Below are 27,451 nucleotides of genomic sequence, written 5' to 3'. Positions count from 1 at the left end.
ATTTGTTCCTATGTCAAGAAAGCTCCCCCTGCTTACCTTTTTATCACCCCTCCGTCTCTTCCAACCCTCCACAGCTGTGGCTTTCAACAAAGCTGTCTAGACATGCATAGGGGTGCCCTCTCAACCCTGCACCCCAGTGTGTCACTGGCTGCCCCAGCTCCAGTCTGTCCCCAACTGAACCTGAGAAGTGCCTTACAGGAGTCCAGACAGAGTCCTGAAGGAAGAGGGGTCATTGCTCCTATCACGTGCGGGAATTACTTTTTGAATTGCTGGCCTTGCTATCAGAAAGCAGTTAGAAATGCAGAAAAGCGCTGCACAAAGTGAGTGGGCTATTCAAGCACTGAGAGACACTGGCACAGTTGTCAAAAGTTTTAGAGAAGAAAGAAAGGGAAGACAGAACTAGCCTGGGTTGGGCCCACCACTCGATGGATGACCTCACAGCTCTCTGCAGTGTTGGTTTTATCGCATATAAAACTGGAACGTTGGTTCCTACCACCAGATTGTTAAAAGGATGCGATTATAATGCGTTATTGTTACAAAATGAAACTGTCTTTTGGGATTAGTCATTATTGTCTTGAATTATTTTCTTGGTCCTCATTTCTGGTTCTCTTAACCAGGCCCTGAGCAACTAATGAATTCAGTTCCTCTGGTCTTCTCATTCCCCTCCCAGCTCATCTGGTATCAGTGCTGAAGGCTGCCCCTCAAGTTCCACAGTAAGACCTGGGTTTTGAACCTTGGCTTTCTGTGCCTGTGGTCACTTTGAACCCTTCTTGTGAGCCTTCCTTACACTGGTTTGTGCTCAGTGCTGTGGTTGAATTGACCTTTCCACCTTGCCTGCACTCAGCCCTACATCTAAGTTTGTGTAATTGAAGCCTCCTTGCCTCCCCAATCTAATAGGGCAAGCATGTCAAACTCAAAGGCTAATACAGGCCAAATAAACAAGGCATGCGGCCAGCGGGCTCCGAGTTTGACATGCTTGTAATAGGGTCATTCTTCTCTACTGTTTGGAAGAAGTTAAGAAACCAACCCTGGGGAGTGGAAAGAACTAAGGTTGTCATCCTAACTCTGCCATTTGCTAGCTTTTCCTATTCTTATCTGTAAAATGGAATGTTACCTACCACCAGGGATCTTTTGGAGTATTAGAACAGGCCTCATCTTTAGGAATTATCTAGAACAGTGCCTGCCACATAAGTAGGTGCTCAGTAACAATCAGTGTCTTCCTTGCTATTACATGTGGTCATACACACGACGGCCAGTTATCCCGTCGTGCTGCATCTTCCTTGTACATGAGGATGATACACTTCCCTTCCATCACATTCTGGGCTTCATGAGTTGTTTTTTCAGAAGTTGGATTTGTGCCTTAGCCCTGGGGATGGCCAACGTAGGTTGTTGATTCAGCAAGTCAGCTGGGTTTTTAGACAGATAATGTGTGACTGTGGTACAGAAACTATAGCTGGCTTGTGTGGGAATTGAACCCGTGATTCAACCCAGGCACTGCGTTTGATGACAGCAGCACCTTTGAGGCATCGGAGAGTGCACCATTTGCTTCTGAGCACTCTGACTCTCGATTAACTCTTGAAAGAGTTCTGGGACATAGACAGATTCTCACTCTACAGAGAAGAAAATGAGACCCCAAAAAACAGTCGTACCGGTATCACACCAGTAGTCATTGGTAGAACCCAGGACAGGAACAGAAATGCCTTGATTTTTCTACAGGACTTCTGTGAGGTTTTGAACCCAGATGACAGCCATAGTTCTGGCTGTCCCAATGAAAATTTAGTGCTCCACCACAGAATCCTCCAGTTTTCCTGTCACGTGTATACTTGGTATCCATTTCTTACAGAATATTCATTAATTCATTGAATGAGTTGTGTGCTGGGTACTGTAGGCACTGAGGATACTGTCAGAAATGAAAGACATGGACAAAACCCCTGCCATGCCCCAATGAAGCTTCTGTGGTAGGAGGCTGACCATAAACAAGTAAGAGAGAGGTAGCATTACTGTAGAGACGGCCAGCCCTGAGGAGTGCTGTGGGGACAAACAAGGCAGAAAGAAAGCTGGGGTGGGGTGGGGCAGACACTGTGAGTTTTCTCTTAGATTCCCTGTGCTTATTGTCTTATCCATGTAAGGCTGCGTTCGTTCCCTGCGGGCCCATCATGCCTAGCCCCATCCTGCATATCAGGGCTTTTGGAGACGGATTTTGCAGTTGAGTCAGCCTAACGCAGTAGAAGCAGGCACAGGGGCTGTCTGCTTACCCACTAAGATGCCCAAGAACTCCCAGAGCAGAGCTGGGTAGCCTGGTTTGTTGGGACTCCAGCCTGTGCTGTATTTTCCTTCCAGATCATTTGTTAAATCTATAGCTCCCCCTGCTGTTAAAAGATGGGATGGTCTCCCAACTCGTCTTTTGAAATAGGTGTGTGTGTGTGTGTGTGTGTGTGTGTGTGTGTGTTTAACACTAAGATTTAATTATTATTATTATTTAATAAGTACTGCTGGGACATTTGGAGCTTTGTTCTGGAACTGCTGTTGCTGAGGCCCAGGGTTGGGATGGAGGGAGGAAGTGCCAAGGCCCAGGCAGGATAGGTCATATCTATGCTCTGGCTACTTTTAGCGTCTCCCTACCCTGCACTCCCACCACAGCCAGCAGCCTAGCAGCAGTTATCTCCTCACACGGCTCCGCAGCTGTTCTGAAATTCCAGGGCAGCAGCAGTGACCGCTGTCTTGTACATGTTCCCTGACTGCTAGTGTTCCCCACTTGAAGTGAATCAGGCCTTTCCCCCTCTTGTCCCTCAGGGTGTCCCAACTCATCATTTGTCACTATAGCCAAATTTTTGACACAGAATTCTCTTCATGGTGCCGAATTTGTAGAGAGTCCTGATTGGGTCTCCCCACCCTCGGTGTTGTTTGCTGAGTCGAGAGCTGTGGTCCCGGTGGTGGTGGTGGCGGCCCCAGAATAGAGCGGAGTCCTTGACAGGGGCTGCAGAGAGCCCTTCTTGTCAGCTGCTGGTTGTGTGTGTGCACCAGGGTCAAACCTACAACCACTGTGAAGTTCCTTTAGTCCTTAGAGATGAAATTCAAGTTTAATTTTAGCAGCACTATTAATATCAGCTGAAATGAAGAAGGAAATGGCACCCAAGTAGACATGTCATTTTGTTTAACAGCCCCCTTCAGTTTGGTCACTTTGTGGTTCCTCATGAGGTAGAAGTCAGGTGATCCTTCCTGCGTCCCCGTCTCCCCGAGAGTAAGGTGAGGCCCAGGAGCTGTTTGTGGAGGTTGACCGATCAATGAGGATTGTGCAGCTAATGGGTCCAGGATATTTTTTGGTTATATTCGATGGATGCACTTTATAGAGCTTAAGCTTAGGCCAGTGACTACTCCTATTAGGAAAAAAGTAACCAAAATTATTTTAATGGGCAGCTGAACCATAAAGGTGTACGCTTACTCGGGTGCCATTTTCTTCGTCGTTTCAGCTGATATTAATAGTACTACTAAAATTAACTTGACTTCAAGATGCCTTCTCCATGGTAAGTTGTAGCAGTAGACATGATGCTTCACTAATAAAGTAATTCTTTTCTGATTCCTCTCCCAACAGCTTTGAAAAGTCCAGCTGCATTTCATGAACAGAGAAGGAGCTTGGAGCGGGCCAGGGTAAGGCACGCATTCTTCTCGAGGGCCTCCGAAGAGATTCCCAGAGCCCCTTGCATTGCCGGTCATGTTCCTCCCAGTCTAGCGTGCCTCCAGGGCCAGCCCACGCCTCACAGTTCTAATTAGCAAGCTCTACCTTTTCTGCTTCATCTCCACACGGCCATCTCCCAGCGCGATATTGCAGAACGTGATCAGAAGGAGTTTTCTCCTTTATTGCCTTTAAGAGTATGTAGTGCTCACCGAGCCTTTCTCCTGTTGCTTTGGAGACACTAGTCTTTCCCATGTATAACTCCACCATTACCTTTTGTGGACGTTAGGACATGAACAGCATCAGTGGTCCCTCCATGTCAGTGGCTGCACTGCCCACACCTCTCCAGGATGGGCATGCACTGGTCTTCATGTGCCCTCAGCAGCCAGTGTCCACTAGAGGCTGTGGAGGCAGAAGCTAGGCCCCCTCTGAGCCCGGGTTCGTGCTGTTGCACCTGGCTTGCTGCCTATTCCCCTTGCTTTCAGTTCCCTCAGGGGCCTCAGGGGGATATTCTGCTGCCCGGTGTGGGCGGAGATGGGGAAGTCGCCAAAACACGCTTCCCCCTCGCACCCCCTTCACTTTGGTCTTTCACGCAAAAGACAAGGGAAGAGAACCTCCCAAAGGGAGGGTCACAGACTGAGGTACCCCAAGACCCATAGCTCTTTCAGGGACGAAAATGTTTACCTCCAAGACTTTCCTTACTACCTCCTCTTTTTAAATTATTTTTTTTAAATGTTCTAAGTAGAATCATGATTAATTCTTAGAGAGAACTAGAAGAATGAGGTCATGGGTACTGGGAACCAAAGCAGTAACAAACTGCACTGTTGTAGTGCTGGGAGAGTTAGAGAATATGGGGAGCAGGCGGGGGGGAGGGCAGGAAGGGCATTGCCTGTGCCCCCAACCCATTTGTAAGGCTTGGCACCACTTCCTGACTGCATCTCAAGCAGGCAGGGAGGGAGTAAATGTGAGCCAATTAGAGCAGCTGTTATTTTATCGAGTACTTTTCATGTAAAATTATATCATTTTCTTATTTATGCTCACATCAGCTCTTATGAATTAGGTGTTATTATCTTCATTTTCATTTTATAGTTGCAGCTAAGAGAGGTTAAGTAATTTTTCCAGCTAGCAAGTAGCAAAGCTGGGACTCAAACCTTGGTCTGTGGACTCCAGGTATTTTCTTAAGCAGTACTGTATTCTGCCTTGGCCTTGGTCACTGCTCACAACTTCAGGTGGCTTAGAAAATATGTCTGCTCTGATGGCTGTGAAGACCTGCAGTGTCCGACACCTGTTCTAGCATCTTCTACAGCAGCCAGAGCAGTTTTTCTGCCCACTGCAGATGGGGTGATAGATCCAGCGCCCACAGCCACTTTAAACCATCTCACGGAGAGCTCAGCACCAACCCAAGGCTGGCACAGGCTGCCCAGTCAGAGCCCAGGCACCTGATATGGCCAGGCAGGACAGAACCAGGTCTTTACACACTTTCCTACGTGCAGTGTGCTCTGATACTTTTTCTGTTTTTACTCTCCTCTGCTCTAACCTACTGTACCTTATCTTATCCCATTCTCTGCTGATCTTGAACCACTAATGGTCTTGACCTATGGTTTGAAAATTTCTGGTGCAGAGGTTAAGAGCCCAGGTTCTGGAGTCAGACAGATCTGGGGTCACATTATAACATGAGCGCCAGGCAGTAGGGTGGCTTGGGACTGTTGAAGAAATGGCTTAGCTTGCCTGGAGTCTCAGAAATGCGGAAATGATTACATTGGACTTTAAGGAACTAGAATTTTGACACCATGTATCAAAATTAGTATTCTATTTGGTAGTCATTCAAAATGAGTGGGAAATGCTTATATGATCATGTAAATTTTTTGAAACAAGATATAAAATTATATTCAATATTATTACAGCTCTGCAAAGTCAAACTTGTCTCCCACATGGACGAATGATTAGAAATAAATATCCCAAAGTACTAACAATGGATGATTAAAATGTTTTATTGTCATTTTGCTTGGTAATTTTCCATTTTCTTTGATGAAACAATACTAATTTTATAACAGTAAAAGTGATAGAGTTTTAAAATATATATGTCAGTAGTCCAACCTCAGACTGACAATGTTCTTGACGGATGGTGCCCTTGGCTGGTGCACTTGGAAGTGGATACGTCCTCCCCTGGCTGCCCTGGGCCTCAGCACCCTGTAATCTCCAAACTGAGATGGTGGGGGCTGCAAAGGTGACCAACAGCCACCGCTGCTTTTTGGCCCTGTCCATGCCATAAGCTTGTGATCTGGATTTGAAAGCTTTTTGATGGTGTTTTTTTTCCCTATAGACAGAGGACTACCTGAAACGGAAGATTCGTTCCCGGCCAGAGAGATCAGAGTTGGTCAGGATGCACATTTTGGAAGGTGTGTTAAAATGGCAATGCTTCTAAACCCTGTTCTCACTGTGTGTTCACCGCCTCAGCACCCACATTTCTTCTTCCCTCTCTTGTCACTCACATTTCTGTAGGCAGTGGGTACGCCCGAGCCTTAGCACGCTGAAACGCAGTACTGTGGTTGCCGGGAATTCCCCTGGAAGCACGACACGTTCTGCTGGGCTGGCTTATCCTTTCTCCTGTGGCCACAAGGTGGCCCTGGGGCTGGTCATCTCTTGATATAAATTTTTTCCCTCTAAGATCTGTTTTTAAAATGCGTTTGCTTTCTCTTTTTCATTCATTGATTCATTCATTCACTCAGCATTTACTTGAGCACTTGTGATGTACAAGTAAGGTCATCCCAGACACACTCCACCTGGCTCCAGCACACGCTTCTTCCCACATTCTAGTGAAGGCAGAGGCTGCTGAAAGCAGTGTGAATCTCTCCATTTTTTTAGTTTTGAACTACCTTTGGGGTTGGAAGAGAACTTTCCTAGGGTGAACCCCACATTTTGCTGATGAAGACTCTGAGGCCCAGAGCAGGGAGGTGAATTGCCCTGTAACACAGCAAGCTTGAGAAAGTCACTTTGCTGTCTGGTGCTCTTTTCAGCTCTGTAGCTCCACCTCAGGGAGTCCTCTGGCCTGTTGGCCATTGTTGTGTGTGGCCACACACTGCCCACAGTAGGGGCCCCTTCTGTCCTCGTAAAACTTTAAGCTGGGCCACCCTTTTCCACCTGGGATGCGCTTTGCATTCTGATGGTCTCTGCTCCTTCCCCAGAGGGAAGGAGACTGCTCTGGAGTTGCCAGGGCAAACCCAGATCCATTTCTACATCCTCCTGCACTCCATTCTCTCCCACGGTCAGAGACCTCGGCTGAGCCTTCCCTTCAGGCCAAGCAGCTGAAGCTGAAGAGAGCCAGGCTGGCTGATGACCTCAACGAGAAGATCGCGCAGAGGCCTGGCCCCATGGAGCTGGTGGAGAAGAACATCCTGCCTGTGGAGTCCAGCTTGAAAGAAGCCCTCATCGGTGAGGAGGCCCAGACACCCGTGTGCACTTGCAGGCCAGATGCAGAGGGTGGGGGCGGGCTCTGGACTTCTTGCCTTCAACTTCTTGCTTTGACTTGGGGAACTGAGGTACAGAGTGCGAGAGCCTGATGAACAGGTTGTGTTAGCTTGGGACAGTGCCAGGGGCCACAGGGATCGGCGCCATGGCAACATAGGTGCATAACAGAGAGGCCTATCCACCTTCATCTCTGTAAACTCAGGGCTGATTCCTCTCTCACAGGGTAGGTGGGTGTCAGGATCGATGTGTGTAAATATTCGGAAATGCCAGAGATTAGAAATCTGTACCTTACCGGGTTTTTTTATCAGTGAAATCTCTTTTTGGAGCCTGGCACTTTCCACAGGTATTTCACTTTTCAAATATTGATTGATCCAAGCAGTGGCTAGGTGCTAGGACCACAGCCCCAAAGGCCCTTGGCCTTACAGAGCTCACGTCTAGCAGCAGACACAGGCAGGTAAAATAGGCAGAAGAAGTTCTGTGCTGAAGGGGGCACACAGAGAGGGCCTCCCAACCCGACCCTGCCAGTGGGGTGTGGTGTCAGAGGCTGGGCTGGGCTGCAGGGGAGTAAAAAGGAAAGTGCATGCATGGGAGTGAGGCAGAGCGAGATGTGGAGCTGGAAGGTGGGCAGGGCTTCATGTGTCCCAGTCAGGTGGTTAGACATGATTCCCTTAGATTTTGGTCATTGTTGGTACAGATATGTCTTTTTTGCGACAGTGGACCCAAAACCTGAACCTGGGCAAGGCTGTCTGCTCCTGCCCTTGGGAGGTAGCTGTGCCTTCAGGGGAAGGAGGCTCAGCTGCTCCCGCCATGGGCAGGGTATGAGAGGAGAACCACAGGAGTGGACCCCAAAGCATGGCGAGTCGTGCTCTGAGCCTGGGTCAGAGGAGACTGTGGTTTCTAGGGCTTTATCTGCACTATAAATGGTGGAGCCACCGTGTCGGAGGAGCCATTGTGCTGGAGGTGGGCACACCTTGGGCCCCCAAGAGCCCTTTTATTCACTGCTTTGCCCTGGCATCCATCTGCCTCATCTCAGTGTTTTCCTACCCAGATCTTCACCAGATTCCACGACAGCCCCTAGTTTACAGGCCAGTGTTTGAGCCAAGGTCAGTTCTGGACTCTTCAGCCAGCCAAGACCTGATAAATATTGGCCGAGAGTTGGCAATGTGCCAGGCCCCTTTTGAAGGCCTTGCAGAGATGAACAAACGATGATGCTTCCCTCAAAGAATGTGGTCTGATGTATAAACTGATGTATAAACAAGTAATCTCTGGGTCTGGCTCCGAGCAGTTGCCAGCATTGTGTAGCAGAAAGGCATGTGCCCTGTGACATAGCTGAGTCAAGTGGGTTGTAGGACAAGGAGCCCAGCACGTCCTTGGTCCTGGGGAGGCTCATGGAAGGGCTGCTGCTGTTAGCAGTGCCGTCCATGGTGGACAGCATGGAATAGTGGACTGTGTGTCAGGTACAGAGGGAGCTCTGCCAAGATGGGCTTCTCTCAGGGCTGGGGACGGTGGCAAGGGCTGGGGAATGATATGCCCCATTTGGGGTCAACCCGAAGGTTGAATCACATTATCAAGTGGAGGACAGACGGACATTCCAGGCAGAGGGGACAGTAGGAGCAGTGCCAGGAGGCTTGGTGGAGTGAGGCTCGTTTAAGGCCTGGGAGTAGTTTAGTTTGGCAATGAGGTCATCACTGGTGACAGGAGAGAAGCATTTGCCAGCAAAAGGCAAATCATGCTGGTTGAGGAATGAGCAGGAGGTAAGGAAATGGTGACAGCCAATGTGGTCCATTTGTTCACAAGGTGAGGGGAGAAGGAAAAGTGAGGTGTGGTGGGTAGGAAGGATGTTTAGGCTGGGAGAAGGAGCAGACTGTGGCTGAGGAAGGAGTGGGGAGGAGAGGGAGCTGAGACAGTTCTGGAGCCTGCAAGAGGGGGCTTTTCTGTCTCCCACAGTCGCTTGCTCACACTCACCCTTTCCTCCAGGCCATCCCGGTTGATGTGTGAGAGTCATGCCAAGGCCCTCTCTTCCAGAGTTCCCTGAGCCTCCCTTCAGTGTCCCCTCAGCGTCCTTTCCCTTGAGTGGAGCATATACTGTGCTCCAAGGTGATGGCACCATAAACTCCCAGAGGCCTGGACCCATTTCTGTCCCTCCACACCCTGCACGCAGCCAACAGCTGGCACAGCAGAAAGGAGCGGACTGCTGGAACCCTGGCCTGCACCGGGCCTCAGGCTTCTTCAGTGCCAGCAGCTTCCTTGGGTTGGAGGGCCCAGGGGTGCAGCTGCAGCTCTTCTTCCTGGTTCCATCATGTGGCTGCTGTCCCAGAGCAGGCCCCTCCCTGGGAGTAAATCATGGGAGAAAATGTAGGTGTGTGATTGGCAGGAAGTCCACGGTGGCCAGCGACCTGACCTCCGTGTGCTGTGTGCCTCTGCCAGGACAGACGGGGTGGAGGGGTGAGCCAGCTCAGCCCTGGGCATTCTGGCTCCATCTCATAGTTGGCTGGTGGAGGAACAAACTAGGGGACTTCCTTCTTAGTCCCAGGGAAGAGAGAGCCAGGTCATGGCCCTGGAGGGGAGAGTTACTGGCTTGTTCTTTGTTCCTTTTCTGTGGTCTTCCCACCACAGCAGATCTCCCCAGCTGTGGCCGACAGCTCACCTTCACGGCGTGGCCACCGCCTCGGTTCCTCCGTGTGGACAGCCGTCGGTGCAGAACCTCTCCCCCGACCGCGCTGAGGCCGTGGCTGGGACATGGGTCTTTTGAAATATCCTACTTGCCCCTGTTACTTACTATCTTCCCTTCCGGCTGTATCCTGGGATTTCCATGCCAGGACCCTGCCCCTCCTACTTCTCCCTCTCAGCCCGGCTTCAGCCAGCCCAGGAGCACCTGCGCTCACGGCCGGCCGCCGGCCCAGGGTGGGGAGGGTGGGAATCGCCAGAGGATGGGTTTTCTGCTGGCCTTGGGACTCTGCGAGTCACTAAAGGAAGGCCACCATACTCGCAGTGGGCCCGGTCCGCTTGTGCAGGCAGTCCAGGGAGGAGCTGCACTCAGGTGGTACCGCTCCTCAGGCCCCTTCGCGCACACAGAGCCCTCACTGCAGGGCCCACAAGCCTCCGGGGGAGGAGAGGAGAGTTTTGTGCAGCCATAGAATGGAAATAAAATGCCTTTAATAGCAGGGGATCTGAGGCAGAGGAGGCAGCAGGTTGCAGGGGCGGGGCAGGTGAGGGAGAACTTGACTATTAAGACTGACGGGCAGTGTAGAGTGAAAAGCAGGAGGCGGAACAGGCCTTTCCTTCCCAGGAAGCACTTTGCTGGCTCAGCAGGACTTCCCAGCCTGCACGCTGGTTCCCTTCTCCTGTCTGCCTCGCTGGGGTGTGGAGGCGAGGAGGCTGAGGGGTGTGGGGGCTGAGGAGCGGGCACCTTGCTGGGACAGCCTCTGGGTGGTGAGTAGCACCCCTCTCCCCCTCCCCTGGGGCCGGAAGAGGGGTCTTACTCGGGCTTTGGCTTTCAGTGGGCCAGGTGAATTACCCGAAAGTGGCAGACAGCTCTTCTTTCGATGAGGACAGCAGCGACGCCTTATCCCCTGAGCAGCCTGCCAGCCAGGAGTCCCAGGGCTCAGTGCCATCACCCCTGGAAGCCCGAGTCAGCGAGCCACTGCCCAGTGCCACCTCTATATCCCCCACTCAGGTGAGCTGACCTGCTCAACACGCTTCCCCTGCTCCTCAGGGCCCCAGACTTGCTGAGCTGCCCAGTTCGAGGTCCCTCACTTGGACCAGGCGGCACAGGGAAGTGGGAGGGGTGTTGCCCTGGGAGCTCAAGGGCTGGCTGCTTGAGGGAAGGGAGGTGTCGGCAGTGGATGCAATTTGTTAGCCTCCCTGACCCACCCGTGTCTACTCATTCAGTTCTGTGATCTTTTCACCACCCTCCGTCTCTCCCTTTTCGAGTTCTCTTTGCCCTCTGACAGTAATGGTGTTCAAGGAAGTGGCTGCCACCCACCTCCAGGCAGGGCAGGGCAGGGCTGGGATGCACTGCCACCTGGGATGGCCCCGCCTCTGGAGCAGCCAGAAAGGGAGGCATCCTCACTTCCCCTTCTCTCTCAGGTTGTGTCTCAACTCCCAGTGGGCCCAGAGTCCAGAGAAACGCTTTTCCTGGCAGAGCAGCCTCCTCTGCCTCCCAGCCTCACCAACGGAACCACGGTCCCCACTGCCAAGCCCACCCCCACGCTCATTAAGGTACAATTCTCCAGCTTGTACCCCGTGCCCCTCCTAGTCCTGCTGAGACTTCACCCCAGGGTAGGGACAGCTGCAGGGGTTCAGGGCTCAGCAAAGCACTGAGGAATGTGGGAGTGCTTCCTGTTCGCGGGGATGCTGGCTGTCAGGGTTACAGCCCCTGTTTACAGAGCACAGTGTGCCAGGCTCTGGGCTGGGCTTTCAGGCCTGTAGTCCTGCCCTCCCCGTGGAAACATGCCCACCGTCCCCTCTGGGTCACTGACAGCCTCGAGAGGCGGTGAGGAACCCTGTTCTGCAAGCGACACAACTGAGAAGTGCAGATGGACCCTCGGTCACTCCTCTGGCAGTGCCGGGCGTAGGCTTCTATTCTCTGTCAAGGCCTGACCTGAAATACCTGCAGGGGCGGTTGGGTTTACCGTCAACCCCACGAGACACCTATTGGGGACCTTGAGTGGGGGACACTATGCTGAGCACCAAGAGCCGCTGCCCAGTCCTCCCTCCCTCAGAGCCTCTGCCTTAGAGTCTCTGAGACCAGGTGCCCTTCCTTCCCGGCCCCGCTCCTTCCCTGTCTGGCCTCATTCTCTAGCGCCCCTGGCACACAGGCCCTGGCCCAGCTGGGCGTCTCTGGTCATCCTTGGTCCTCTGCTCCTGTTACTCACAACTGGGAGCTGACCAGGTGCGCGTTCTCTCTCCGTAGCTGAGCTCCTGCTATGCCTGCTGCCTGTTCATCCGTGGAGCTCCCTGGTGCCCTCCTGTGTGGGCTGTGCCCCAGCCCGTTTCGTGGTCTCTGTGAGGCCTCCCCTAGTCCCAGAGGAAGCACCAGCGCCTGGGCCTGGTCACGGTGCTCCAGAGCGCTTGCTGGCTCCGGGCTGCTCCCTCATCACAGGCACTTCCCTTGTCTCTGTGGTCTATTCCTGATTGGCCACAGATGTCAAAAGTTTTCCCCCAAAATTCCTCCTTCAGACTTGCTTCTCGTCATATGACCGGTGCCTTCCTTTGACCACCATACATTTGAAAGAATGTGTATGTGTTTGTCTACACTTCCTCTCCTCTGGGGAGAGCCCCCAGCCTCGCCAGGGAGCCCTCCTTAAGGCTTCCTAATTCCCCCAGCCCCTCTGCCTCTGCCCCCGCGGGTCGTGCTCCTCTCTCCTCTCTTGCGTTTTCTGCTCTTCCCTTGGCTTTTCCTCCTCTTCCCTCTCAGTGGGGTTCCCCAGGCCCAGCTCCCAGCTTCCATCCTTAGTCCCTTTCGGCTCCACCCTTCTGAAGCCGCTCTGGGTCGTCCTGTCCCCCCACCCCCACCCCAGGCCCATCTACACGCACTCAGTTGCTCTGCCAGCTTTGCCGTCTTCTCTTTCTATGCTCCATAGCAGTGGTTCTCAACCTGTGTGTCGCGACCCCTTTGGGGGTCGAACGACCCTTTCACAGGGGTCGCCTAAGACCATCGGAAAACACATATATAATTATATATTGTTTTTGTGATTAATCACTATGCTTTAATTATGTTCAATTTGTAACAATGAAATTGGGGGTCACCACAACATGAGGAACTGTATTAAAGGGTCGCGGCATTAGGAAGGTTGAGAACCACTGCTCCATAGCAAACCCAGAACCTCTACCTGACTCCCATGAAGGGACCACCATTGTCACAGTTGCCAAAGCTCAAAGCCATAAACCCTTGAACTGCTTACCTGCCTCATGCTCCTTTTGTCCCCTCTTCCTCTAGTCCGTCTACCCAAACCTTCCTATTGGCTCCCACTGCCACCTGGTTGAGACCCCTGCGGATCCCACACCGCCTCCACCCTTCTGTCTAGCATTCTCCGCTCAAAGGCGACTAGGCCCGCCACAGCATTGCCTGCACGCCCTGCTGGCTCCGCCCCTGTCCAGCTCCACCCTTCCTGACCCACCACAGGCCTTCGGCAGGACCTGCTGGCCCTTCCTGGTCTGCTGGGTCCTCATGGACACTCACGTGGGAGGCTCTGTGCCTGCTGGGGTCTTGGAGGCCCATTTGGTGAAGGAACAGTTTTTGGAGTCCCAGCTTCACGTGGTGAGATCGAGATCACTGCGACCATGGGAAGGGACTTCACAGGCCTGTTTCCTCATCTTCACGTGGACTTGCTGGTTCCTGCCCAGGCAGGATGCTTGCAGGTCTGCACGACCTGGTCTTTGTGAAGTACCTGGTGTGGATGGCACACGCTCCAAAAACAGCTGTTCTACTTTCTTGTCATGTTCCCTCTGCTGGGGGTGACAGTGACTATTTTTTGGTTGATTTTCCCTCCAGCCTAGAAGCAGCTCCCTCTGTCAGCCCTTGCCCCTCCTTGGGACACTCTGGGCACTGATTTTGGAGGGAGAGAGTGGGACTGGGTAGGAGGCCTCCTTAGATGCCACTCCGTTACAATAGGATGGCCACCAGCCTCCCGCTTGGGGGCCTCCCTCTGGAAGCCCAGGATGCCCCCTGACGGCCCCTGTCTCCTGTGCCCTCAGCAAAGCCAACCCAAGTCTGCCAGTGAGAAGTCGCAGCGCAGCAAGAAAGCCAAGGAGCTGAAGCCAAAGGTGAAGAAGCTCAAGTATCACCAATACATCCCCCCGGACCAAAAGCAGGACAAGGGGGCGCCCCCCATGGACTCCTCCTACGCCAAGATCCTGCAGCAGCAGCAGCTGTTCCTCCAGCTGCAGATCCTCAACCAGCAGCAGCAGCAGCACTATAACTACCAGACCATCTTGCCAGCCCCCCCAAAGTAGGAGCCCCCTCCCACTCCTGCCCATCCCACCCGTGGGCGCCCCAAGATAGGCAGATGCCCGGTCTCGGGTGGGTAAGCCCCAGCCTTCGAGGATCCTTTGGTCTGGATCCTGCAGGAATGGCCCCACACCATCTTCACCCAGCCCTGGGGGTAGAGGGCCTTGGTGGGTGCTCATTTCTGCCTCATCTTTTCCTCAGGCCTGCAGGTGAGGCTCTGGGAAGCGGCGGGGCCCCCCCGATGCGCAGCCTTTCCACTACCAGTACCAGTTCCAGCTCGGGCACCCCTGGGCCCAGTGGGCTGGCACGTCAAAACAGCACCTCTCTGACTGGCAAGCTGGGAGCCCTGCCCGCCAACCTGGATGACATGAAGGTAGGTGGTCACCCCAAAGTTAGGGAAAGCAGCCAGCCCAGGGCCCATGCTCATGGCAGCCAGAGCAGAGCTCCACCCTTGGTAGAGGCACCTGGAATCTGTTCAAGGCCTGCTTGGCTCTGGTCGAGACATCAGCCTTGTCTCGGGTCATGATCACGAACGGCATCAGCCAGCACCTGTCCAGGCCCTGGGGCTCACTCAGCCCTTGTGTGTCTCTCCTCTTCCGTGCAGTGTGGGGAACGGGGAGTATTTCCCGCTGAGGATGAGCTAGCGGAGGTGGCTCAGGATGGAGGTCTGGCTGGTGGCAGAGCCCGGATTCAGACTCGGGGCTGCCCACTTCAGCACCTCCACCTTTTCCACTCTGCATTTAACCCCTCCCCTATCTGCTGGGCCAGTGCCGAGCCACCCGGGAAGGGAGTGGCCCATCCTCGTGTCCTGGGACCTTGGAGGGGCGGGTCATGTTTGGGGCCTGGCCTGTTTTCTATGCCTGATCAGCATATACGGTGGATCGAATTCTCCTCCGAGAGTTCACCCCCTGAACCAAGCAGGCCCCTCCTGAGCAGGCCTCATGGGGGCCTTTGGGCACAGGCCTCAGAGCATCAGACCTGCCTTAGCTCCTGCCGCTCGTTAGCTCTGTGATCTCGAAGAAATCGTTTTTCTTTTGTGAGCTCAGTTTTCTCATCTCTGAAATCCAGTCACTTCATTAAATACGTATTGAGCACCAGCATGATGCTGGGGCTGGAGATAGCTGAGGGCATATCCCGCCCAGACGGGGGTAGGAGCATTTTAACCAGGCCCCTGGGGAGGTGACACCTCAGGGCTATGGGAGGGTCAGACGGTTGATGTATAGTTACTGACCAATGAGGCCTGAATAGACGAGGCCTAACAGACAAAAAGCTTGTCCCTCCCATCCTTCCCTGGTGCCCTCTTTCCTGGACCCAGTTCCCTTCATCCCCTGCTGCCCTGACTCTCCATCCCCTTGCAGGTGGCAGAGCTGAAGCAGGAGCTGAAGTTGCGGTCACTGCCCGTCTCTGGCACCAAGACAGACCTGATTGAGCGCCTGCGTGCCTACCAAGAACAAGTCAGCCCTGCCCCAGGAGCCCCCAAGGTCGCTACTGCCACCTCTATCCTGCCCAAGGCTGGCGAGGTGGTGGTAGCCTTCCCGGCGGCCCGGCTAAGCACGGGGCCTGCTCTGGTGGCAGCAGGCCTGGCCCCAGCCGAGGTGGTAGTGGCTACGGTGACCAGCAATGGAGTGGTGAAATTTGGCAGCACGGGCTCCACACCCCCCGTGTCTCCCACTCCCTCAGAGCGTTCACTGCTTAGCACGGGAGATGAGAACTCCACACCTGGGGACACCTTTGGCGAGATGGTGACATCACCACTGACCCAGCTCACCCTGCAGACTTCGCCACTGCAGATCCTTGTAAAGGAGGAGGGTCCCCGGGCCGGGTCCTGCTGCGTGAGCCCTGGGGTGCGGGCAGAGCTGGAGGGGCGTGACAAGGACCAGATGCTGCAGGAAAAGGACAAGCAGATTGAGGAGCTGACCCGCATGCTCCGGCAGAAGCAGCAGCTGGTGGAGTGGCTCAGGCTGCAGCTGGAACAGGAGAAGCGGGCCCAGCAGCCCCCGCCGGCCCCCGCCCCGGCCCCGGCCCCCACCCCGGCCCCTCTTGGGATCCCAGTGAAGCAAGAAAACAGCTTCTCCAGCTGCCAGTTGAGCCAGCAGCCCCTAGGCCCTGCTCATCCCTTCAGTCCCAGCCTGGCGGCCCCCACTCCCCACCACGTAGACACTTGTGCCCTGGTGCCTCCTTCGGTGGTGGTGAAGCAGGAAGCCATGCTGCCTGAGCCGGAGCCGGCCCCCACCCCCCAGCTGCTTCTGGGCCCACAGGGCCCCAGCCTCATCAAAGGGGTGACACCTCCCACCGTCATCACTGACTCTGCAGGGACCCACCTTGTCCTCACCATGACCAATAAGAATGCAGACAGCCCTGGCCTGGCCAGTGGGAGCCCTCAGCAGGTACCTGGGTGTGGGAGGGCAGGGGACACAGGAGTGTGTGATGGTACTTCTAATGACAGCCTGTTTACTGGGCGCCCCCATGTCGGGGCAGTTAGGCTGGCTTCCTTTAATCTTCCCTTCAACCCTCCATACTGAGGGATTGCCATCCCCATGTCACCAAGAAGGTACTAAGATCTGGGATGGTTAAGGGACCGGCCCATGACCCCACACCCATGAGGGTGGAGCCGTCAGTGATTGCCATCTCCTCTGGCCATTGCTACCAGAACATCCTGCACCCTGGCAGAGGGCTCTGAGCAGCCCCCACCCAGGCTAGGGCCCACTCTTGCCTCTGCTCCATGGGAGTGGGACGGCCCCAGGTGAGGGTCAGGGAGGGGCTGCTGGGCTGAGCCTGCGGTGACCTTCACTCCTCTTCCCCACTCAGGCCAGCTGTCCCACCAAGGTGCCATTGGCAGCTGACTCCCTGCTGCTGCCACCTTCACAGCGCAGACCCATCACCCAGCCTGCTTTAGGCTTTGTGTGGCCTCAGCCCTGCAGAACAGGGTGGAGGGGACAGTGACAGGAACCAGGCACCTCAGGATGGGAGACAAGGGCTCTGAGACAGAAAGGGAGGAATTAGCCCAGAGCCCCCCTTCCTCCCATGTGGCTTGCACCAAACTCCATGCTCACCCCACCCTCTGCAGGATCAGAGGTCAGGGCCTCCCCCAACCCTTATTCCTTCTTCCCCAACGGCTTTCATGAAAGCTTCCCGAAAGCCAGTGCAGCTGGCCAAGATGGCCTGGCCTAGATGGTAGGCGCCTCCTGCCTGTGCTCCTTGAGTGTGCAGATCCCTGGGCTGTTTCCCTCGCGCCAATCACTGCTCCTCTCCCCATTCTGTCCAGCCCTTGTCCCAGCCTGGTTCTCCAGCCCCTGTCCCAGCAGCCCAGATGGACCTGGAGCACCTGCCACAGCCCCCATTTGGGACCTCCACTTCTCTGCCGAAGAAGGAGCCGCCTGGCTATGAGGAAGCCGTGAACCAGCAGCCCAGACAGCAGGTGAAGAAGGTAGACTGAGGCCTGGCCACGTTGGGCGGTACCTAGGCTGCTGGGCTCTCGCAACTCCCCCGAGTCCAGCTGGAGGATAGGGGTGGGTAGGAGCCAGTCTTGTGAGGTCAGAGAGGCCTGAGGGAGGGGGCCATTCTGGTCTGGCTGCCGGCTCAGGGGCAGAGGGGAAGAAGGCCTATCTATACCTTGAGCCTGGATGGGGGCCTCCTGTTGTAGATTTTCATCTTTTTTTTTCCTTCCTATTTTTCTCCCATAGGAAAATGGTTCCTCGAGCCAACAGATGGATGACCTGTTTGACATTCTTATTCAGAGTGGAGGTAAGGCCCCGAGCTGCCTCCCCAACCTCCTCCTTTCTCCATAGGTTGTCTCCAGCCCTCAGTGGGTTGATCGATTGTGTTTTTTTACTTTAGATGCAGCAAGGGCTGAGATGCATGCTCTCCAGGGGCTGGGGGAGGGGGTGTAGCAACACACGTTCGCTTTACCCAGCACCCACTGCCTGGCAGGCATTGTCCCTGCAGCCCTGGGACATAGCAGTGAGCAAAATAGTGAATGCCTTTTTGTGAGAGATAAATGACAAAACAAGTAAATTATATCATGTTAGAGAAGTGCTATGAAGAGGGAAGAGAGGTCTGAGGTGCACGGTGGGTGGTTGGTGAGCAGGTGCAGAAGTCAGGGCAGGGGCAGATCACAAGGCCTCCTGGGTGCAGGGTAGAGCTTTGACTCTGACGCCAGAACTACACATCTTAGAGGAGTGTTCAGGTGTAAGGGCAGGAGCCAGGGGTGATCCAGGCCAGAGGCCAGGGGCGAGGCTTGGGAGGCAGTGGTGAAGAGAAGGCTGGAGCTTGGGTATATTTTGGAGTGCCAGTGTGACTTCCTTATGGATTAGGAAGGATGACACCAAAGGTTTCAGCCTGAGTCACTAGGATGCAGCTGTGTGACTGTGGGGGAGCTCCGGTGGGGTGTGGGGGCGACGTATAAGGTGCAGCCTCAGCTGGGCTTAGATTATGTCCCCAAAACTGGAGGAATCAATGTGGACACCACCCAGGTGAGGTCTGGGCTGGAGGCAGTAATTTGGGAGTTGTTGGTGTCTAGATTGGCAGAGCCAAGAGGCTGGGTGAACAGAGAGAACGAGATGGAGTTGGGGACACAAGCAGATGAGGCTGGGCACTGAGCCGCTTCTGAAGCCAAGGGCTGCTGATGGGCGGTCAGGGAAGACAGGGACCTCAGCCAGGGTGTTACAGTGGGACCAGGGGCAAGTGCCTTTTAAGTGGGTTGAAGGTGTGGGAAGCAGCAGGTCTGGAGGAGTCTGAGCACAGGGATTTCATTAGTGGCAGCAGGCACAAGGCAGTGTGTGTGGAAGTTCTCTTTCAACTGCCTTAATTACGTCAATAGGAAGAGGATTAAGATGGAAAAGTAAAGTGGGAGCCCAGTCATGGAATTGTACACTTTAAAATGGTCAATTTTATGTCAACATTTTATTTTAAAAAAAAAAAAAAAAGCTCAAAAGCTGACATTACTTTCAAGGTCACTGATTCTGATCTTAGGGAGACTCCCTGGATGCCAGGGTCTGCAGTGGGGCCTGAGGAGCATTTCTGACCAGGGCAGGTAGCACTGAGGCTGCTGGGGCAGTTGGAGAGGCCTGGGTGTGAACTTCAGAGGAACTGAAACTGGAGGGATGAGGCTGTCCAAGAACGGAGAAGAGAGATTGTGCAGGAAGTGGAAAGGGAGCAGGCCTTGAGCTCCAGCCTCGAGAGATGGCAGAGAAAGAGGAGGGGAGTGCTGAGAAGTGGGCAAGGATGCCAGGAGAAGAGGGCATTTGAATCAGATGGGTAGAGTGGCAGCATCCTCAGTGGTGGTATTTGGGCAGGTTGACAAGCTACCTCAGAGGGAGCTGGTCATCTGGTCAGAGCAGTGTGTCCAGCTGGGACTGGAGCAGAGTGGGTGGGAAGATAGGACCTAGGTCAGGGAGCAAGCCTGGTTTCTGCATAATTTTGATTTATTATGGTAAAATACACAAGATTTGCCACTTAACCACTTTAAATGTACAACTTAGTGGCATTAAGTACATTCACAGTGTTGTGCAACCATCACCACTTTTCTAGAACTTCTTCATCCTATACTGACACTCGTTTACCCATTTCACAGTAACCTGCCCTCCTCCCCCCAGTTCCTGGTAACCTTTGTCCTATTCTTTCTGTCTCCATGATGTTGACTCCCCTAGGGTCCTCACATAAGTGGAATCATGCAGTCTTTGTCCCCGTTGGTTCTGTCCTCAAGATTCATACCCATAGCATGTGCAGAATTTCCTTTTTATGGCTGAATACTTCATCGAATGGGTGTATGACATTGTGTTGATCCATTCTCCACTGATGGACACCCAGGTTGTTTCCACCTCTTGGTTACTCTGCGTAATGCTGCTGTGCACATGGGTGTACAGATCTCTCAGTCCCTGCGCGCTTTTCACTTATTTTGGGTGTATCCCCAGAAGTGGGGTTGTTGGATCATAAAGTTTTCGATATTTACCTTTTTGAGGAACCACAAAACTTTTCCATAGCAGCTGCACCTTTCATGCATACCAGCAGTGGACAGGGTTCAGATTTCTCTGTATCACTAATATGTATATTCTTCTTTATAGCCATCCCAGTGGATAAGCAGTACCTCATTGTGGTTTTGATTTGCATTTCCCTGATGACTAGTGATGTCAAGCATTTTTTCATGTGCCTATAGGCCATTTGTGTACCTCCTATTGGAGAAATTCTGAGTCCTTTGCCCATTTTGCAGTTGGGTTTTGTTGTGGATTTGAATCACTTACCAGATATATGATTTGTAAATATTTCCTCCTAATTCCATGGGTTATCTTTTCAGTCTCTTGATAGTGTCCTTTGATGTACAAATTTTAAATTTTACTGTAATCCAGTTTTCTTCTAAGAATTTGGTAGTTTTAGCTCTTGAATTTAGATCTTTGACCCATTTTGAGTTAATTTTTATACATACATGGTATAAGGTAGAGTCCAACTTTAGGTCCTATTGAGGCCTGGTTTCTGACATCCTTTCACTTTCTTGATTGGTAGAAATTTCAGCAGATTTCAAGGAGCCACCATCCCTGCCAGGGAAAGAGAAGCCCCCCGCAACAGCAGCCTGTGGGTCGCCCCTGGCCTCACAGTCCCCACCCTCTGCTGAGCTTCCCCAGGCTGCCCTGCCCTCGACCTCACCTGTCCTTCCTGGGCGCCTGGAGGACTTCCTGGAGAGCAGCACTGGGCTACCCCTGCTGACTGGCGGACATGAGGGGCCAGAGCCCCTCTCCCTCATTGACGACCTCCACAGTCAGATGCTGAGCAGCTCTGCCATCCTGGACCACCCCCCCTCACCCATGGACACCTCGGAATTGCACTTTGCCCCCGAGCCCAGCAGCATGGGCCTGGACCTGGCTGATGGCCACCTGGACAGCATGGACTGGCTGGAGCTGTCATCAGGTGGCCCCGTGCTCAGCCTGGCCCCACTCAGCAACACGGCCCCCAGCCTCTTCTCCACGGACTTCCTTGATGGCCATGACTTGCAGCTGCATTGGGATTCCTGCTTGTAGCTCTCAGGTTTGCCAGGGAACTGGAGGGGCTGGAAGCTGGGGAGCCTCAGGAACTCTAGGGAACTCAGCTCTCTCCTGTGGGATCCAGCTCTGCGTGGTCGTGAGTCCCGACAATCACAGGCCCTGCTTTCCCCTCCCTGGCTCAGGGTCACCCAGGGGTTTTGGAGACCTGGACAGGCCAGGGACTTTCTATTTGACCTCCTTTTGTGAGGTTGGAGGTACCCTGCCTGGCTACAGTTTGCTCAGGTGGGTGAGGTATGAACTCCCTCCTTCCCTTCTCTTCCCTACAAGGGAAAGAAAAACTGGGCCTCTACCTCCCCATTCCCCGTGACCCTAACCCCAGGTTTCCTAGGCTGGGGGAGGCGCTGCCATGTTAGTGTCTTGCTGTAGAGTAACCATTTAGTGGTTGGTGGCAAACATGTTCTGTACAGGTGTACATACTTCTATATTATATATCGCCATACATATATATACATATATTTTGGGGGGGTAAGAGGTGGATGAAGTTCCTTCCCATCCTACTGTGCACATATAGAAGGGTCTGGAGACCCCTGCTCCACCCATCACGTGTGTTTGACATGTAGACACCCCATCACAGCCTGTACCCCACCTGTCCTGCTCGTTATCAGTGCCACGAGGGCAGAGGTGCATCTTGGCCACCTGCCCACATTCCGTCCTGCTGCCTCACTGCAGCCACCACGGCCCTGGGACAGGAGGGGCACTAGCGCCATAGTGGGGCCATATGTAGCCCTCAAGCTATGGCTTCCTCCTGCCCTGGGGCCCAGCCTCCCTTCTGGCTGTCACTGTTATTCTAGGGGTTTGGGGGGGGGGGGGGGTCACCAGTGCTGGGACAGAGGTGGGGAAGCTGTGTGAACTTTTTAAAATAAAAGCAAAAACACCAGCTTGTTAGTTCCTCTTGGTCAATCTATGGATGAGGTGGGTGGTATGGCTGGGCCCTACACCCTAACCCCACCTTCCCAGCCAGGCTGTCCATTCTAGGCCATTCCAGAAAGGGCAGAACCTTGGACATATGGTTCTATGGTCCCAATTGGATTGAAGACAGAAGGTGCTTCTCAAAGACAATTTATTTACAGGCCGAGGAGCCTTTAGCCACCCCCACTCCCTTCCTGAGCAAAAGCAGACAGAGGTGGCTCTCCACCTCCTCACGAGGTTTTTGGTCAGTACAAGTAGTGAGGGTGGGGCCTGGAGCCTCCATAGACACTGGGAGGGATAGAGTGGGCCAGGCCCCACCTGCTGCCACCAGGGTGGTCTCTCCAATCTCCTACCATGGTGCCTGGCCAAACTCCAGTGTCGTCTTCCCTTGGTCCTGTAGCTTGGGTTAGGCCTGGACCACGTCAGCCCCCATCCCACTGCCCTTCTCTTCTTAAGGAAGTAGCTGCTCTGGTAGCCGACCGGTTGGGAGAGGTGTGGGCGTGACAGGGCCATTGGAGGAAGAGTGTCACCCATCTATATCCCAGCTGAAAAGGTGGTGCTTCACCAGCATGTCCTGGACGCCCTCCTTCAGGGGTTTCTTCTCCTCCTGCACAGAGCGAGGAAGCCCAAGGTGGCAGGGGCCCTGCCTCAGCCACCACACCCACCGCAGCCCTCCAGGAGGAAGGCAGGTTGCTGGGCTAAGGACCAACCCCCACCACCCACCTCTCTCTTCATAGGAAGTTCCCAGTCCTGGGAGAGGCTGAAGGCAAAGCAGCAGAGGACACTGGAGGGGAGGAAGGGGAAGCTGTCAGTCACCCTCAGGTCAGCTCCTTCTGTCCCCCGACCCCAGGGCCACCAGAGCAGGGTCCTCACCGGAGCTCACACTTGATCTGGACCCAGCCGGGGCTTCGCAGGAAGGACCAGGGCTGGTACCACTTCTCCACGGTTGGCAGGCTGGAGCAGAGCACCTCCAACCACAGGTGTAGGACCTGCTCACTGGGGACAGGTGGGGGGAGTGGGACATCCACAGAACCTTCTGAGGACCATGAGTGGGGTTCTCCCCTCCAGTGCTGGCTGGGCTATCGCCACTCCAGGGTTCCTCTAACCCCAGCCCCCTTTCCTCCATTCTCAGCCTCCTCAGGTATCCCCACCTCCTTTACTCTCAGCCCCTGGCTCCAGCTCCCTCACACTGGGAGACACACTCAGGGACCCACTGCCCCCAGGGCCCTCAGTCCTGTCACAGCTCTTTCCTCTCTGCATCTGAGAGTAAAGGAGGTGGATCACTGACCCCTGCTGGCCAGTCCAGGAGTGAAGTGCATACTCACCAGCCTGCTGGGGCCACAGCCATATTGTGAGCATGTCTCGGGGACATTTGTGCCTCTGCAAACCACTCCTCCTCCCACCCCAGAGGGCAAATCCAGGAACATCTCCTTCACCCAGACCTGAGCCTCACAAATGCCCAAGCCTCTCAGGCAGGCACCCCCTCCCTAGTTTGCTGCAGTAGACTCATTTCTGGGAAGCCCCTTCACTGGTCATGTTGCTTAAAGTCTGTGCTTCATAAATCCTCAAGCACCTTCCCCATAAAGCAGCAGCTGGTCTCGTGCTGGAGAAAGGTCATTGGGGGTCACCCTTGCCACTTTCCATTTGTCTGTCCAACTCCTGGGGGCCTAGAAGGCCCAGCTCACAGCCCCTGCTCCCCCATAGGGCCACAGCCTAGCCTGCCACTCATCCGACTATGGACTGTCACGCCCACAGTAGGCACAGACACTCACTTGAGCCCCACACAGATGAGAGAGCGGAGCTTGACATCCATTTGCGCATGTGCAGCGTCGTGGGTCACATTCACAGACTGCACTGCCTGGGAGGACACAGCTGTCACACAGGTGCCCCAGCTGCCAGCCCAGGAGCCAGACCCCACCCATGGCCCCGCCTACCCGATAGAGCAGCTCCTCCGGGGTCAGAACTTTGCCATCTTCATCCAACCTGGGGAAGAGAGGAACCCAAAGCTGCCAGATGTGCAGGCTTGGGCTGCTCTCTCCCCCCATGATGCTGCCAGGACCCCTGCCCATGTGGGGGACTGGGGCCCAGTTACCTGTATGTCTTACACAGCACCAGGCGAGAATACACCGAGTCGAAGTCTCTCTCCACCTCCCGGCCTGCTGCCTGGGGGTTGTAGGGAGAGAACATCAGGGACAATGGGGTAGGTTCCAAGTTAAAGCTACAGGGTCCAAGTCAGTGCACATCACCAACCCATGAGCTCCTCCTGCCAGCTCCACAGAGCCCAGGGACCTGGGGAAAAGGACAGTGGAGGCCATGGGTCCAGCTACGGACTCACCTCCTCAATAAACAGCCAGGGGTGGCAGGCGCCCCCGAGCAGAGATGGCTTCTTCAGTCCGTGTTCAAACAGGGCCTTGAGGGCTGGGCAGAGGGTCCCTCGCACAAGGTCTGTGACGCCCTCCGTTACAGTGTCATCCCCCGCGATGGAGTACTGTTGGTGGGGGACGGGGTCTGAGAGGCCCCAGCCCTGCACCTGCAGCCAGTCACCCTGTCCCTGTCCTCACATCCCCTGCCTCAAGCCAGAACTCGCTCAGGACACAGGCCCTGGCCAGGAGGGTGCAGGCCTTGCCAGGGTGGAGGCAGCAGCAGCTCCCAGGGGCAGCCCTGCCCTGTGCCCTTCTTACCTCTTTGCTCCGTTCATCCAGGACTTCCACAAACTTGGCTGGAAACCAGCCTGTGGGAGAGGCAGGGTCCTGTGAGGAGCCTGGTGTCCCCACACTTCCCCCCTCCCCCCCAATGGGGCTGAGGACAGACTCAGCCAAGTTCCTGGTGATGGGAGGGGGCCAGGAGGGATGTAGCAAAGAGTGACCAGCCTCACCTCTTAGGCCATTCAGCTCCCCGACCCAGCAGTGCTCATCCTTCTGAGAAATGATCTGTAGAGAAAAAGAGCAGGAAGCAAAGCTGTGGTTGCCTGAGCCCAGTGCCTCGCACACCACCCCGTTTCATCCTCAGCCAGGTGGATGGAAATACTCGGCAGGGAGAGGGCTTGGCTGAGGCTGAATAATCTGGCTGTACCCTCAGGGCCGGCAGGTGGCAGGACCAATGGTACCTGCTCCCAGCAACCAGGCTCCACCTGCCTCTGAGCTCCCACCTCCCAAGCCTCGCCCCACACACCGTGATGATGTCATTCTTGCGAAAGCCTAGCTCATCGTCATCGTGTCGCTCGAAGTCTAGCAGGGCCTTGGCCCTGCGCCGGTGGCTGCGTGAGCAGGCCACATAGTTCTCGTGGTCCCGCTGGTGGCTCTCCATGCTGTAGTCTGGGGTCAGCTCCTGCCAGAGAAGTGGGAAGGCCCACCAAGGGGAAGGCGCCTCAGGATAGGGCTGGGAAAGGAGAGCCCCCCAAGTCGACCCATTGGGCACAGAACTGGGAGCATGCGACTCACCACATTACAGTTTTTGGGGTCAGTACACTGGAAATGGCGTGCTACGCGCAGGATGGCTTCCCGGAGGTCAGCCACCAGTTCCGTCTGTTTGATGTTCTTGGCCTTGAGTGCCTCTAGGTCGTCCTCCCCTGAGGGTCCAAAAGGCTGTGACAGCCATGGCTCCCGCCTGGTCCCCTTCCCAACGCCAAGGAAGCTCAGGGTCCACCCCGGAGTGTGAGGATGACAGACACCCCCCCGTCTTCGCCGCCCTCCAACCCCAGGCTCCAAGAGCTTAGACTCAACTGGCCGTGAAGAAACCGCTGAACTGGGCCAGGACTCACCGAAGAGCAGGGAGGTGAAACCAGACTTCCTCCGCTGTGTCCTGCGACGAACCACCTGCAGGCACGGGAATGGGTCAGCAGCAGGAGGGCTCCCAGGGCCCAGCCAAGTGGAGGGAATCTCAGCACCAGAGGAAGGGCACAGAGCCTTCCTGAGGGCAGCTCGGGCCTCTCACAGGGACTAGCTCATGGGAAATGGCCTCTGAGGCCGGCTGGGGTCAGAAATGTACTGTCAGTTCAAAGCTGGGTCTTCCTACACCCAAACTGGGTGCCACCCCACAGCTGGGTCTGCTGGGCCAGGCCTAGCCTGGGTGGTGAGTTGGGGAGTGGACAGCACAGCAGGGGTCCTCATGGCTCCTCCCTCACAGGCCCACCTGAGAGAGGTTGGTGGTGGTGCTGGTTCCCAGCAGCTGACCCTGGTCTGCAAGGAGGTAGGCCAGGTGCTTGCGGCGCTGGGTCTCCACAGCCACGTCCGTGAGGGAGCCAGCCAGCCGCATGGCCTCCCCCAGGAGCAGCTCTGCGTCCTCCATCTGCGAGGGGATGTCCGACAGCGTGTTGAAGATGGAGGCCGAGTTCTCTGACTGGATCAGCTCCTCCTCCTGGGCCATGTGAAGGGAAAGGGGGAGTCACTGCCTGGCACCAGGCCCATGAGCTGACCCCAATCAGCACCCCAGCCATGTATGACTTCCCTGGAAGATCAGCTGAGCACAAGGGAGTCCCTGGCCCCAGGAGACACCCCCCAGGGGCTCTCAGGAGGGGCTCATGCTCAGGCCACAGGATGCTGAAGCGTGGACCCCACTGCATGCCCCAGAGGAGGAGCACCAGCTGCATCTGGCCCATGGGCTCCTCATGGGTAGCTGGGCAGCGTGGCCCTGGGAGGGGGCAGGGCTGCAGCCTTACCTTGAGGCGCAGCATGCCCAGCGTGGCCTGGAAGAGCACCAGGGAGCCCTCGTAGAAGAACAGGTCCCAGAGGCGCAGCAGCAGCTTGATGTGCACCACACTGGCGAAGGCCGTGAGGAACCAGTGCAGCGTGATCAGGGACAGCTCTGTGGACACAACCAGGGACACTGGCATGAGATAGTCTGAGAGAAGGGGCACCGCCAGGAGCTGGGGAAGGGTGAAAAGTGTCTCCCAAAAAGCAGGAGGCCCACCCTGCTCCAAGGGGAGGGAGGAGACAGTGCAGCGTCAGAGAACAAGAGCAACAAAGACTGCATGTGCCGCATCCCGGTCGGTCATCCTCAGAGGAGCTCCTTTCTTCCCCGAAGGCAGCCAGCTGCTGCGCCCCCTGCAGGCTCTGCCAGGAAGCCCCAGATCCACAGTATCTGAGTCAGCATGGCAAGAGCCCTCAACCCTGGAGAGGACAGGCGGCCCTTACCGATGTCATGCTCCTGGAGCAGCTTGTCCAAGCGGGGCAGGTACTGGACAATGAGGTGGCGCAGGACCCGCTGGTCTGTCTGGACGCCCAGCAGGGTGGTGCTGAAGTAGGAGGCAGGGAGCAGGTCCTCGATGATGGCGCACATCATCCAGAAGGTGTCCTCCTCCTCCAGGAACAGCAGGAGGCAGGCGGCCACCTGGCCAGGGCAGGGGGACAAGGGACCTCGACCCAGGTCTCCACACGAATGAGAAGCAGCACCCTTCTGAGGGTCATGTCACGGACC

The 27,451-nt window shown here is 55.1% G+C and overlaps 2 protein-coding genes across 6 annotated transcripts in view; one reads left to right on the top strand and one right to left on the bottom strand.

The window, feature by feature from the left end:
* The window catches only part of MRTFA (myocardin related transcription factor A), a 123,069-nt gene extending 101,139 nt beyond the window's left edge, over positions 1 to 21,930 (top strand). For 2 of the 4 annotated variants that reach the window (XM_070411178.1, XM_070411176.1), the window contains exons 3-13: positions 3,593 to 3,648; positions 5,997 to 6,072; positions 6,944 to 7,105; positions 10,642 to 10,817; positions 11,231 to 11,362; positions 13,841 to 14,094; positions 14,295 to 14,466; positions 15,452 to 16,480; positions 17,359 to 17,520; positions 17,777 to 17,837; positions 20,592 to 21,930. In XM_070411178.1, coding sequence (XP_070267279.1) covers positions 3,593 to 3,648; positions 5,997 to 6,072; positions 6,944 to 7,105; positions 10,642 to 10,817; positions 11,231 to 11,362; positions 13,841 to 14,094; positions 14,295 to 14,466; positions 15,452 to 16,480; positions 17,359 to 17,520; positions 17,777 to 17,837; positions 20,592 to 21,103 — 2,792 coding nt within the window. In that variant the 3' untranslated portion in view covers positions 21,104 to 21,930. The remainder of the gene's footprint in view (positions 1 to 3,592; positions 3,649 to 5,996; positions 6,073 to 6,943; positions 7,106 to 10,641; positions 10,818 to 11,230; positions 11,363 to 13,840; positions 14,095 to 14,294; positions 14,467 to 15,451; positions 16,481 to 17,358; positions 17,521 to 17,776; positions 17,838 to 20,591) is intronic. The other 2 variants (XM_070411177.1, XM_070411179.1) reach the window with 2 other exon arrangements.
* A 240-nt stretch (positions 21,931 to 22,170) lies between these two features.
* Positions 22,171 to 27,451, bottom strand: part of SGSM3 (small G protein signaling modulator 3) — a 43,122-nt gene continuing 37,841 nt past the window's right edge. The window contains exons 8-22 of one of the 2 annotated variants that reach the window (XM_070411180.1): positions 27,169 to 27,430; positions 26,694 to 26,839; positions 26,168 to 26,392; positions 25,797 to 25,851; positions 25,477 to 25,604; positions 25,208 to 25,363; positions 24,912 to 24,966; positions 24,718 to 24,767; positions 24,372 to 24,524; positions 24,129 to 24,199; positions 23,971 to 24,019; positions 23,809 to 23,894; positions 22,910 to 23,032; positions 22,760 to 22,820; positions 22,171 to 22,643 (exon numbers count right to left, since the gene is read on the bottom strand). In XM_070411180.1, the coding sequence (XP_070267281.1) occupies positions 22,563 to 22,643; positions 22,760 to 22,820; positions 22,910 to 23,032; positions 23,809 to 23,894; positions 23,971 to 24,019; positions 24,129 to 24,199; positions 24,372 to 24,524; positions 24,718 to 24,767; positions 24,912 to 24,966; positions 25,208 to 25,363; positions 25,477 to 25,604; positions 25,797 to 25,851; positions 26,168 to 26,392; positions 26,694 to 26,839; positions 27,169 to 27,430 (1,701 nt within the window). In that variant the 3' untranslated portion in view covers positions 22,171 to 22,562. The remainder of the gene's footprint in view (positions 22,644 to 22,759; positions 22,821 to 22,909; positions 23,033 to 23,808; positions 23,895 to 23,970; positions 24,020 to 24,128; positions 24,200 to 24,371; positions 24,525 to 24,717; positions 24,768 to 24,911; positions 24,967 to 25,207; positions 25,364 to 25,476; positions 25,605 to 25,796; positions 25,852 to 26,167; positions 26,393 to 26,693; positions 26,840 to 27,168; positions 27,431 to 27,451) is intronic. The other variant, XM_070411181.1, reaches the window with a different exon arrangement.

This window comes from Myotis yumanensis, unplaced genomic scaffold (assembly GCF_028538775.1).
Source record: "Myotis yumanensis isolate MYYU_CA2020_CCGP unplaced genomic scaffold, mMyoYum1.0.hap1 SCAF_3, whole genome shotgun sequence".
NCBI classification, from domain to species: Eukaryota; Metazoa; Chordata; class Mammalia; order Chiroptera; family Vespertilionidae; genus Myotis; species Myotis yumanensis.
This window is presented reverse-complemented; position numbering and strand designations above follow the sequence as displayed.